At 34.2% G+C, this 12,556-nt stretch overlaps 1 protein-coding gene across 1 annotated transcript; it reads left to right on the forward strand.

The window, feature by feature from the left end:
- The first annotated feature begins 229 nt into the window (after nucleotides 1-229).
- LOC116031933 (G-type lectin S-receptor-like serine/threonine-protein kinase B120) lies at nucleotides 230-4,816 on the forward strand. The gene is made up of 7 exons (XM_031274290.1): nucleotides 230-1,670; nucleotides 2,162-2,311; nucleotides 2,691-2,845; nucleotides 3,419-3,629; nucleotides 3,727-3,958; nucleotides 4,091-4,241; nucleotides 4,334-4,816. The coding sequence occupies exons 1-7, from the start codon at nucleotides 359-361 to the stop codon at nucleotides 4,649-4,651; spliced, it is 2,529 nt and encodes an 842-aa protein (XP_031130150.1). The 5' UTR covers nucleotides 230-358; the 3' UTR covers nucleotides 4,652-4,816.
- The last annotated feature ends 7,740 nt before the right edge of the window (nucleotides 4,817-12,556 follow it).

Below are 12,556 nucleotides of genomic sequence, written 5' to 3' on the forward strand. Positions count from 1 at the left end.
CCGCAGGAATTATGTTTAGTGGAGACAAAAAATAAAATAAAATTAAAGGCCCTACTAGAATTGTTGAGGAGTTAAATCAATGACACAATATGTAGCCCTTTAAGTGGGAGCTCCAGTTTCACTGTACTACGACTGCTAGAATTTGATCCTACCTTCTTAGATGTAATTTTTCACCAAAAATTAACTGAGCTATCATGACAATAAATAGTATAAACTTGATAAGAAGTGAATGAGTTTTGTTATCCAGTCGGACAAAACGTGTTTAAGTGTGAAATAGATCATAGCACTCATTAAATATTGTTTCACAATACCCAGATTGGAGCTCGACCAACACCCATTCTTTTCCTTCTCGGCTATCATGGGAAGGTTTCTTCTACTTTTCCTTGTTTTGTTATCTTTTCTGTGTTTTTTCTGCAATCTCGGAAAGAGCACAGACATTCTAAGTCCCGGCGATGTTATTACTCCAAACGGGACTTTATTAGTTTCCTCCAATGGGAACTTCGCTTTAGGATTTTTCCGTCCCGGAAACTCATCTTCTTTGTTTCTGGGAATATGGTACAACAACCTCAAAGACAGTGTGATTTGGGTGGCCAACAAAGATTCTCCGCTCCCCGACCAAGATTCCCACCCCCGTTTCACAATCAGCGATGACGGGAATCTGCGGCTTCTCGATGGCGCAAGAAATAACACCAAATGGTCGACAAACGTGTCCGGTCCCCCCGGAAATTACGCGGCGGAGGCGCAACTGAAAGACACGGGAAACCTTATTCTGAAGCAGGGGAATTCCACTGTTTGGGAGAGCTTTGATGACGGCGGGGATACATTGATGCCGGAGATGAGACTAAAGGTGAACATGAGAACCGGAAAACGGAGCATTCTTCAGTCTTGGACCAGCAGAGATGATCCCCGGCCGGGGAAATTCTCAGTTGGATTGGATCCCACCGGGGCTCCCCAAATCTTTCTTTGGAGAAAACAGTTTTCTGTTAGTAAACAGGTCCAAAATGTTCCTTATCTTAGGAGCAATGTGTTCCAGTTTGGATTTTCTCAACATGTTTATGTTCCAAATCTGGGATATTCAGTGTACTTCACTTTTGGTGTACAATTTGATGAGGTTTATTTCAGCTATATGTACGATGACGATTCGGCCCCAATAAGGCTCTTGTTGAGCTATGATGGGCATATTCAAATTCTGTTCAAGCCACGGACAAGTAACAAATGGGAGAATGTGTTGCAGTTTCAGTTTCCAGGGTCCAATAGTCAGTGTGAAATGTATGGGAGCTGTGGTTCATTTGGAAGCTGTGGGAGAATTGGTTCGAGTTCGGTTTGTAGTTGCTTGGAAGGGTTTAGGCCGAAATCGGAGAAAGATTGGGGAAATGGGAATTATAGTGGAGGGTGTGTGAGGAGAATAGGATTGGAATGCAATGGAGATGAGAGGTTTAAGAGGCTTGAGTGGATGAAATGGCCTGACCATCCAATTTCAATGGGGAATGTGACATTTTCGGAATGTGAAGCTCAGTGTTTCAGGAACTGCTCCTGCACTGCTTTTGCTTACACCAATATTAGTTTCACTGTCAATTGTATAAACTGGTTTGGGGACTTGGTTGATTTGGGTCATAACAATTCAGCTGCCATTAATGATCTCCATCTTCGAGTTCATGCCTCTGAGCTAAGTAATACTTCTTCAACTTTGTCCCTTTTTTTATTTTTTTGGTGACGAGGGAACCTGCAATCATTACTCGAAAGTGGATACTGGGTAAACCCCACCTTGTAATCCTAGTTGGCAAAGGACCAAAGGATGCAAACCAGCATAGGTTACCCATATTCAAACCAAGAGAGGAGTTAGGATTTGAATTTTGACCTTGTGTTTAAAAGTTTGGTGAAGAGGAACCTGCAGTCACTATCTGAAAGTGGGTACCGGGTAAACCCCACCTTATGATCCTAACTGGCAAAGGATCACAAGGATGTAAACCAGCATTGGTTGTCCATAACTAACTGATTCAAACTAAGAGAGTTAAGATTTGAACTCTGACCTTGTGGTTAAAAGTTTGTATCTTTAACTATCTTGACTGGGTTATCCCGTTTTATCTTTTTTTTTGAGCTTCTTGAATCTTGACACATATTCAGCCTTTTTTTTACTTTAGTTTGATTACATTTGGTGCAGATGGAATTGGTGGAATTGAAAATTCAGTTCACAAAAGCAATAGTCCAGTGCATGTTGCAGTAATAGTAGTTTCTTTGGTCTTTGCACTCTTTCTTATTATTAGTGTTTTGGCTTGTATCCTCATCAAACGGAAATACTTTACAAAAAAAGGTACACACTACACAAATTGGTCATTCTTTTACCACCTTAATTATCACTCTCCCCGTACTATTTTATCTGTCTGATTTGATTAACAAAACTTGACTGAATTTATTTTCAATTCAACTTTTTATAATATAATATTAAGTTTAGTATTAATATATATATATATATATATATATATATATATATATTATTTAGTAACTATATTAAAAGTACTATTAAACATAACAAAAAATTAAATTTAAAAATAAAATAAAAATTACTAAAGAAAGTATGCAAGAACAAAGAGTTGGTTGGTCACAGAGGGAGTATTTCACAACTGGTGTGTAAACATAGTCCCACCAGCCACCATAATTATTAGTTGCTAACGGCTGCAGTGTAAACACAGATTGGGTAATGGCTAGCTCAAAGTCAAATGCATTTCTGGTTGGAAAAGGAGATGGAGAGTTGCTGCAACTGAGTTTGGAGAGAATATTAAATGCTACAAACAACTTCGATGAAGCAAACCAGCTTGGAGAGGGTGGATTCGGTCCAGTATATAAGGTGACCACATTATAATAATTTTGCGACATGGTATATATATGTATACAGGATTACAAAAATTCTGTCTAGGCGCCGATTAATCGCCGCCTAGGCGCTAGGTGTCGGTCAACTGCCTAACGTATCACCATAACTGGTGGTCTAGGTGGCCGACTGATTAGGCCGTTTAGGGGCTGACCACCTAGGCCTTCTAAGCACTGACTAAGCTGCCTAGTTGGCCGATTAGCTATTATTCTTTTTTTAATGAGTTATTTAATTCAAAACAATATCATTTTGAGCGAAATACCCTAAATTGTTCAAGCTCTATATATTTTTAAGGTTAATATTTAATATTTTAGTATTAAATATTAAAGCATTAAATGCTTTATAATTATTAGTCTTAAGAAATTAAAAAAATTTAAACAAACTTTTAAAAAATAAAAAATACAAGGGCGCCTAGGCATCGATTAATCGGGCCTTAGGCGCTAGGCCCATGGACGTCCAAGGAGCGCTTAGCGATTTTTTCAACTATGTATATATATTGGAGTGGAAGCAAGTTATGTTATAACTGTACTTTGGATTGTCATTTTCTTTTAGGGATTTTTATCAGAATTTGGGATGGTAGCCATCAAAAGGCTATGTAAGCGATCATCACAAGGTTTAGAAGAGTTCATGAATGAGTTGAAGCTAATTGCAAAACTACAGCATAAAAATCTGGTTAATCTATTGGGTTGTTGCATTGAAGATGATGAAAAAATACTAATTTACGAGTACCTGCCAAACCGAAGTTTGGACAAATCGTTATTTGGTATGTTTGCTATCTATTTCAAATCATAATTTCTAAGGTAGTTTAACTTTCCTATTTTGTTCTCCTACTAACATCACTTTTCTTGTCTCATATATAGTTGAGAAAGATAATTTGGACTGGGATACACGTATTCAAATAATAGAGGGAGTTGCTCAAGGAATTCTTTATCTTCACAAATATTCGAGATTAAAAGTCATTCATAGAGATTTAAAAGCAAGCAACATTTTACTTGATGAAGAAATGAAACCAAAAGTTTCAGATTTCGGGATGGCAAGAATTTTTGGCCTTGACCAAACTCAAGCAGAAACAAATCGTGTGGTTGGAACATAGTAAGTGCAGCTACTTGGATTCCTCTCATAATCAAAATTTGATTCAGTTGGTAACTACATAAATACATAATTAATCAAATATATATGTGTGTATAGTTATAGCCTCTCTAACTAATTTTCTTGTTTGATCAGCGGCTATATTTCACCGGAATATGTATTACATGGACAATTTTCTGAGAAATCTGATGTGTTCAGTTTCGGGGTACTATTGTTAGAAATTGTTAATGGTCGGAAGAATTCTGAATTTTTTCACTCTCAACTTTCAGTCTCCCTCATTGGATGGGTATGCATGCCAAATAACTTCATGATTTAGTTATACAAATTATATGCAAAAGAAAATGATATTATGGTTCTCTTTATTTTTCTTTGTATTAGGCATGGGAAAATTGGAAAAAAGGACAAGCACTCGAATTTGCTGATCTCGCAATAAAGGAATCATCATGCGACTCTCTCCAGGTTATAAGGTGTATTGAGGTGGGACTTTTATGCGTTCAAACAATCCCAACAGATAGACCAACAATGTTTGATGTGGTTCTAATGTTGAGCAACCCTACATTAGCAATTCCACTGCCTAAAGAGCCAGCTTTTGTGATTACCAACCATTCCACTACCACTGTTTCTATGTGTTACACAGAATCAAGTGATTGTTATTCCAAAAATGAGGTTACAATTAGTGTTATTGAACCTCGTTAAAAATCTCATATTTTGTATAAATAATTTATTTTCATTTTAGATGTTAGACTAGTGTATAATAAATTCTCAATATGAATTTTTATTGAAAAGATATTTGTATTATAGTTGTGATTATTCTTATTCCAAAAACAAGGTTACAATTAGTGTAATTGTGTCTTGTTTAAAGGCTTCTCATTTTGTAGCTAGAAATAGTTGATGTCTCATGGGCAGCTCAGATCGTCACAGGGGTGGTGTTTGGAAACAATGATCCGGGATTAAGCCTCAATAGTGACAGTATGAGAGGGACTCCTTGCATTCTCCCACGTCCCGGCTATATGAGCTGTGATATTTTTTCCCCTTACATCCTCCCACGTTTCGGCCCTAGGGTTGGGGATTTTACTTTTTTTTTTGGGAACAACAATATATATATATGAGCTGTGATTTTTTTTTTTTTCATACTAGAAAAAAATGAGGAGCACAAGAAAATTAAATGAAATGTGTGAGGCTATATAAACGGTATACCCTTACCAAGACCACTAGAAAGAAGGTATGTCAATTCGAACCCACATGATTACTCACAATCTAATCAAAATAACAATTAGTCTCTCCTTGTCAACATGGCTAATCCTACAAATCCAATCTTGATTAATAAAGTCTCAAATATATAGCTTTAACAAAATTACTATCCTAGCCTCAAAGGTACTTTTAATTCTCTAGATAGCTACATGAAATCAATAGTTATTGCATAGACCGTGGTTTGCACAACTGTGTGGACCACGATCTAAATATGACATTATTTCGTGTAGTTTTTTTTTTCATGACTCACTGTAACATACATTTTTATAACTCATAATATATATTATTCTAAAACATACTGTGTATTATTTTAAAGTATAATGTACATTATTATAACTAATAAAGTACATTATCTTACTCCAAAAGTTTTATTAATGTAATACATAATGTATATTATTCTAACACATAAAATATATTATTTTAACCTATAATGTACATTATTTAAACACATAAAATATATTATTCTAACTCATAAAACTCAAAAAAGTTGTTTCGAGTGGACCGTATTTGCCCATGAAAATTGCCCTCCACCAAAATTCTCCTTCATTTTCCTTTCCCAATAACATTTAATATCATATCATGATATATTGGGTTTATCGAGGCAAACCCCACTCCTCTTCCGAGTATGTGAGTAAACCCTCGCCCTGTGATCCTAGCCGGCAAAGGACCACAAGGAGGTTAACCAGCCTAGGTTGCCCATAGCTGACCGGCTCAAACCCGGGTGGCAGACGGTTTCGAACTCAGGACCTCACGGCCGCGAGCGTCTTGGTCTTGCCACTCAGGCATGATATATGCCTATATGGCCCATAGTTCAGCACTGAAAATCGTTTGCAATACCCATCATGTACACAAAACTCTATACCCGAATTCCTCATTCAACCGTAAGCAAAAATTATATTGTGATTTGATGAAATCATTTTTATTTTTCATAAAAAAGATTTTAAGTTTTGATGCTTTTGTTGGGATCGGGTCCACCATAAACAAAGTATAAATGTACAGAATGAGATAGATAAATAGTAGTATTATTGTCCGGGGTGCTAAGCACAAAAAAGTACTTACTCAAGGTATCGGCTCAAAATGCGCCCTAATTACTAAATAAATAACACAAGCTATAGGATCAAATGGGGAATAGAAATAATAATGCTACGGCTAGGGATCAAACTAACCCTAGTGTATGGTTACAAGTTAGGGTCATGGACCACTAGTCACTAGACAAGGGTGCTTGTAATGCTCAGACAATGATGTCTTGGTGAGAGGGCAAGGCATCCTATTTATAGCAGAACCCTATGCCACTACGCCGTCCACGTGTACAACTCCTGATCCCCTCTCCCTCCTTTCTCCATGTGTCCCAGGTCGACGCACCATGTCGCGTCGTATCACACCCTGCTGCAACACACCGCCCCACTCCCACACTGCACCACACTCAAAAGGGGGCATATAGGTAAGGTGTTGGGTGCCAATGACCCCTTTCCGGCTAGCCGTGCACGGTTGGCTATAGCCCCGCCCCCCTTCTTGTCACATCGCCGCGTCACGTCGCCTCCCGAAATGGGGGGCACGGGGCACGCCTTCACTGGCAGTGGCCAACGCCCGGGGACCCATTCCCAGTACCTGCCAATGGTTGGCGGTACCCCTGTTTAGGCTGGCTCATTATGCTTTTCTTGACCCTCCACTTCCTTTGACATACACTACCAAATCAAACCCAATAGCAAGAACCCATTAAATCTTAGCCTACAACCCATATCCCCATCAAGTTCTATCACTTAAAAAAAAAATAGTTGTTACATTTTGAAATGGTAATTAAATCCTAAAGAGAAGGAAACGGAATGACAACTACGGGTATCAAACCTAACTATCTAAGAAGGTGAAAGAGAATATTCCAACGGTCCAATGATAATTTGGACGACGGTCTCATTCGTATTAATGAAGACAAATTCATCATGAGAAATGCCACGTGTGACAATTACCGTCTCTTCATCAAATTTCATGCAAGAAGTACTAAGCTTATAATTGACACACCTAACTGAAAATTTAATTATAAGTTGAAAGTTAAATGAGCTGATAAACGAAAATGAAATGAAAGAATAAATTTATGAGATATATAAGATTTTGATTAATGAATGGTAGATGGTGTCATTTTGTAAATTAATAAGAAGAAGAAAAAAAAAAGAAGCTAAAACTAATAGTTTAGTTTGAAACGGTTAAATGGGCTAAATATCAATTTATTTATTTATTTATTTATTTATTTATTATTATTATTATTATTATTATATTGATATTGATTGTTTTAAAAAAGAATATAATATTAAATTTCATCTTATGAACAAAATTATGCAAAACTTATTCAAAAGCATGTGCTATTATATACTGTATTAGAATAAAAGCAAAGAATAGTAGTTAATTTATAATTGTAAATTAATAATTAAAAATGATTAAAACTAAAAAAAAAACAAATTGCTTAAATAAACAATTTTTTCAAAAGTTAACTGAGATAAAACATACCAAAATTTGTTGTCTACCATTGTTAATGATAATGATTGTTTTCTTAAATTTTTTTAAACGATGTCATATTGCTTCTTGGTTCAATTCACGCTGCTACATAGACCATGGTCCAAAGTAAAATTTGCCTTTTCACAAGTGATGTGGAATAAATCAATAAAATATATAGAGAATTGATGCATAAGCATAATTAGTAACTTTAATTAAATTTGAAATAAAATTTTAATAAATATATTACAAAATAAAATAATTTTTATAAAAATAAAAAATTATTATAATTATTATATTATAATGTGAATTTATTAATTATTTTTAGTTGGAATTTAGAAATGGAGGTTTATTATGTTTAGTTGGAATTTAGTAAATGCCTTAGTTTATCAAAAGTGGAAGTTTACGATGTTAATTTGAAAATGTCAAAAGTTTTAGTTGAGCTCACTTGATAAGTTCGAAATTTTAAGATTAGGATTTAGAATTTTAAATTCAACTAGAAAAAAAAATTGAGTAACTCAAATCGATAAATCCGACAACCTGATATAATTGGTACAAAATTAAACGTGTTATCTAGGTTGACATTCCTAGTTATAAGTAGTGTGGATGAGTAGAAAGACAGTTTGACGAAGGCTATCTTCGCCGGCCTTCGTTCGTGAATTTAAAGTAGTTTTTATATATGTCACGGTCCTTAATTACGGCGTCAAACGTGTCCAAATTATAAAAAAACATAGCACGTAGGTTGGAAGTGAATGAATCTTTTGCAGTCGTCGTACAAAACGTGAAATCAATTTATTGTTTATAAGTAGGATATTGCGCTGCCGTGAAATTAGTTTAACACGACACATGCATGGTACTCGTCTTTGATCCATTACACTCTTTGATCCAAATGTCTTCTGGTCCATTGGTCTGAGTCTTTATACGGAGTGTTGGCGCAATTGGTTAGTGTGGAGGTTTCAATTTTGCCAAGGACCTCAAACCCTTCCCTCTCTTCTGTTATGAACAGATACTGCATTCTAATAGAGTTAGTAGTATTCAAAAAAAAAGAATATATATATATAAATAAAAGCCATTAAAAGTTGCAACCTGGAGCTTTTAGTATTTAGTTTTCTGACTATCGGCTGGATGGATACCTTTGGAAAAAATCCAAAAAAAAAAAAGAAAAGAAAAAAGCAAGAGAACAGTGAAAATTGGAAGAATAGGATGCAGTTTCCAGACCCCACTCAGTGTGAAATGTATGAGCTCCACAGTCAATTGTCTCAACTGGTTTGGCGACTTAGTTGATTTGGCTCATAACAATTCAACTGCCATTAATGATCTCCATGTTCGAGCTCATGCCTCTGAGCTAAGTAATACTCTCAATGTTGGTCCTAGACGGTAAAGGATCACAAGAAAGTAAATTAGGAATTGTTATACTATGGACTAGCTAGAGTTCAAGAATTGTTATATTATGGACCAGAGTTCACCTCAATGACATTGAATTGTGTATTTCTAGTATTAGATTCCAGAATATAAATTGTGTTTATAAGTAAAAACACATAACAACTGTAGAAGGAAATTTGTGAATACAAGACTACTAAAATTTAAAAAGATTAAATTGTGTATTTTTAGTATTGGAATTGGCTGTTGTATTTGAAATGAACTTGTGAATACAAAACAAGGTAATCAATTACATATATGTTAATATTGTGCGTTTGTAGTATACAAATTGTGAAATTTTTTAAAGCTAATTGTGAACATTTAGTATGTAAATTGTAGCTAATTGTAAACATTTAGTATGTAAATTGTGTATCTAGGCCGTTTTGGACTCGGGTTCATAGAATAATTTGCCATAAACCAACCTAGTAGGGACGGATCCAAAATCTTATTCAGAGGGGGTCAAAGATTAAAACTAATGAGATATTTTGCCAAAAATAAAATAAAATGAAACACTTAGAGGCCAAACCATAAATATTATTGACTAAGGATAAAAAATAAAAAAACATTAAAACGCTATAAAAAAATATTCAAAACAAAATATGAAACATAATTAATTAGATATAATAGTTCGAAATAACGTTATAAATCATTCATCTCATTATTAATATTAAAATAAGAAAAAAAACTCAATATTAAAAATAAAGAATCCAATTAGAATTAGAAATTAATATCATAAATCACAATTATAATCTCACTATTAATATTTAAAAAAAAAACCAAAAAATGAAATCCAAAAAATCTATACTTGAGGATTCAAACTCATAACATTTAAAATATTAGTAACACTCCCACATGGATGATGGGGGTGGGTTCGAGCCTTAGTGGAGACAACTGTTGACTCTTTATGCTTCAGTACTTTGAGAAAGTAGCTATGAACAGATACTACATTGTAACAGAGTCAGTAGTACTCAAAAAATATCTTACCATCTAACCTACTTCATCCTTTAGTTAAATTTATGTATATTTAATTTTTATAGACGTTTATCATGTATATATATGGGGTCTAGACACATAAAAGGGATGGGGATGGGGGTGGAGGAGGGGAGATGCCCCCTTTATGGACCCGTCCATGCAACTTATGCTACTCATTGTTAATCGGCTCAAATCAATGTGGCAAGAATTTAAACTCGCAATCGTGTGGTTAAAAATGTGGATATGTTGCTATTTTAATGAGAATTATCCCAATACTAAATTCAATATTATGAAAAATTAAATTAAAAAACTTTAATCAAATTTCATTAATCAAATCAAATACATAAAATGGACGGAGGAGTACTTGTTTAACTTTGTCTTTTCTTTGTGCTTTTTGACAAGTATTCAGCTTTTTTTGACATTAGTTTAATTATATTTGGTGCAATGGTGGAATTGAAAATTCTGCACACAAAACCAGGCCAATAATCGTTTACAAGATGCAGCAATAGTTTCTTTGGTCTCTGCAGTCTTTTTTTTTTTTTATTTTTTATTTCCTGCCAAATGCAGTCTTTCTTCTTGTTTTATCCTTATTGTTTGGGTGCGTTGTGTGACTTGTATCCTTATACACCGTGTATTAAGGTTCACAATATATTGTAGATCATGATTTCAAAATGTCGTCATTTTATTAAGTAAAGAAACGAATGTCGTCAAGTCTTAACGGAGCTCCGTAAATGAAATTACAGTTCATCTAAAAAGATATTGCCTCACATTTGTTTTTATATTATCAAATGAACCTGTAGTTATGTTGAAAGGAAATTGCAGTGTATATAAAATGAAATTGAATAATAGTTTCGCATATTTGAGTGTATATTATCCAATGAAACTGTAGTTATATCGAAATGATATTGTAGTTGTGTTGAAATGAAACTGCAGCGTATTATAAAAGAAACTGTGGTTGTGTTGAAATGAAACTGAATAGCAGTTTCACATATTTGAATGTATAATATCGAATGAAATTGTAGTTATATCGAAAAAGACTGTAGTTGTATTGAAAGGGAATTGCGGTGTATATAAAATGAAACTGAATATGTTATACACAGTTAACAGCGCGAAATGGAGCCGTTTCAATCGTTTCTTTTCATTAATCAAAACAACATCATTTTAATGCATGAACCACAATCTGCTAAGGACCGCGATCCACAGTAAAATTTGCACTTAAACGGATAACTATAGAAAAACATGTACACTAATTCCATTTTGACTTTTGAATAATATGTGTATTCCCACCTCCATCATTAAATTATTAGGTTCTTTTTTTGAAATATAAATTATTAGGTTCTAACTGCTCTGTAAAGTATAAACACTCATTGGGCAGTTGAGAAGTCTATAGTAGCCATCGAAAAGTCAAATGTATCCACTGTTGGAATGAACATGCAACTAGAATTGCTTCCTGATAAGTAATAATTCTTACTCACTTCGTCTCATTTTATGTGTCTCATTCGGTTAATAAGGCTCGATTGAAATTATTTTTAATTCAATTTTTCATAATATTAGATTTAGTATTAATATATAAAACTTATATATTTAGAAAGTACACTAAAAGTACTATTAAATATAAAGAATTAAATTTAAAAATAAGTAAAAAATACTAAAGAAAATAAACAAATAAAAAAGAGTTAGTTTGACCAATGAATAATAAGTAAGACAGATAAATGAGACAGATGGATATTACTTTTATGTGCACAATTGATATCAAACTCATATGATTTTATATTAATTGAAAGCTAAGTATGTACTTATTTGATTCTTTTGTGCCATTTAGGCTATTTGGAGATATTGATTGTAACATCAAATAAATTGAAGCTCAATTGGATATGTTTTGAAGTCATCTTGACACAAAGGTGTATTCCGAGAGTCATGAGAAGTCAAGAAAGTGAAAAAGAGCTAGTTAGAAGTATCATGATATGACTCGATGACCCAAAGGAACAAAGGAGATGAAGGAATATGTATTTTGAAGTGAAGAACATGGGTCACGCTCGAATTTACGCAGTGACTACCAACGTTACTACATTCTGCTTTGCACTTTTTTCTGTCAGACGACGTCTCAGTATTTTGAGCATATCTTGAATTAGGAGTGTTCAAATGAGGTGATTCAAGTGGCATTGGAACGAAAACTCAAAGGGCAACAACTTTCATGCATACCAAAAACATTAGTTTGGACGTCTACAAGGTGAAAATTTGTCTAGAAACTAAAACTGCTGCGCAAAGTAGGTAGTCACGGTCTAGGTCATGGCGTGAACTCGACCGTGACTTCTGGAGCCTACGAACTGTGCTGAAAAGTGTCGGTGGAACTCACACCGTGATCACGGGCACATATAAATTTTAGAAAAATTTATAAAAATCATCTAAAATCTATTAAAATACATTATTTTAAAATGTATAAAAGTCATGACCCAATACACCCTCTAATAGTTT

Source organism: Ipomoea triloba, chromosome 10, assembly GCF_003576645.1.
Source record: "Ipomoea triloba cultivar NCNSP0323 chromosome 10, ASM357664v1".
NCBI classification, from domain to species: Eukaryota; Viridiplantae; Streptophyta; class Magnoliopsida; order Solanales; family Convolvulaceae; genus Ipomoea; species Ipomoea triloba.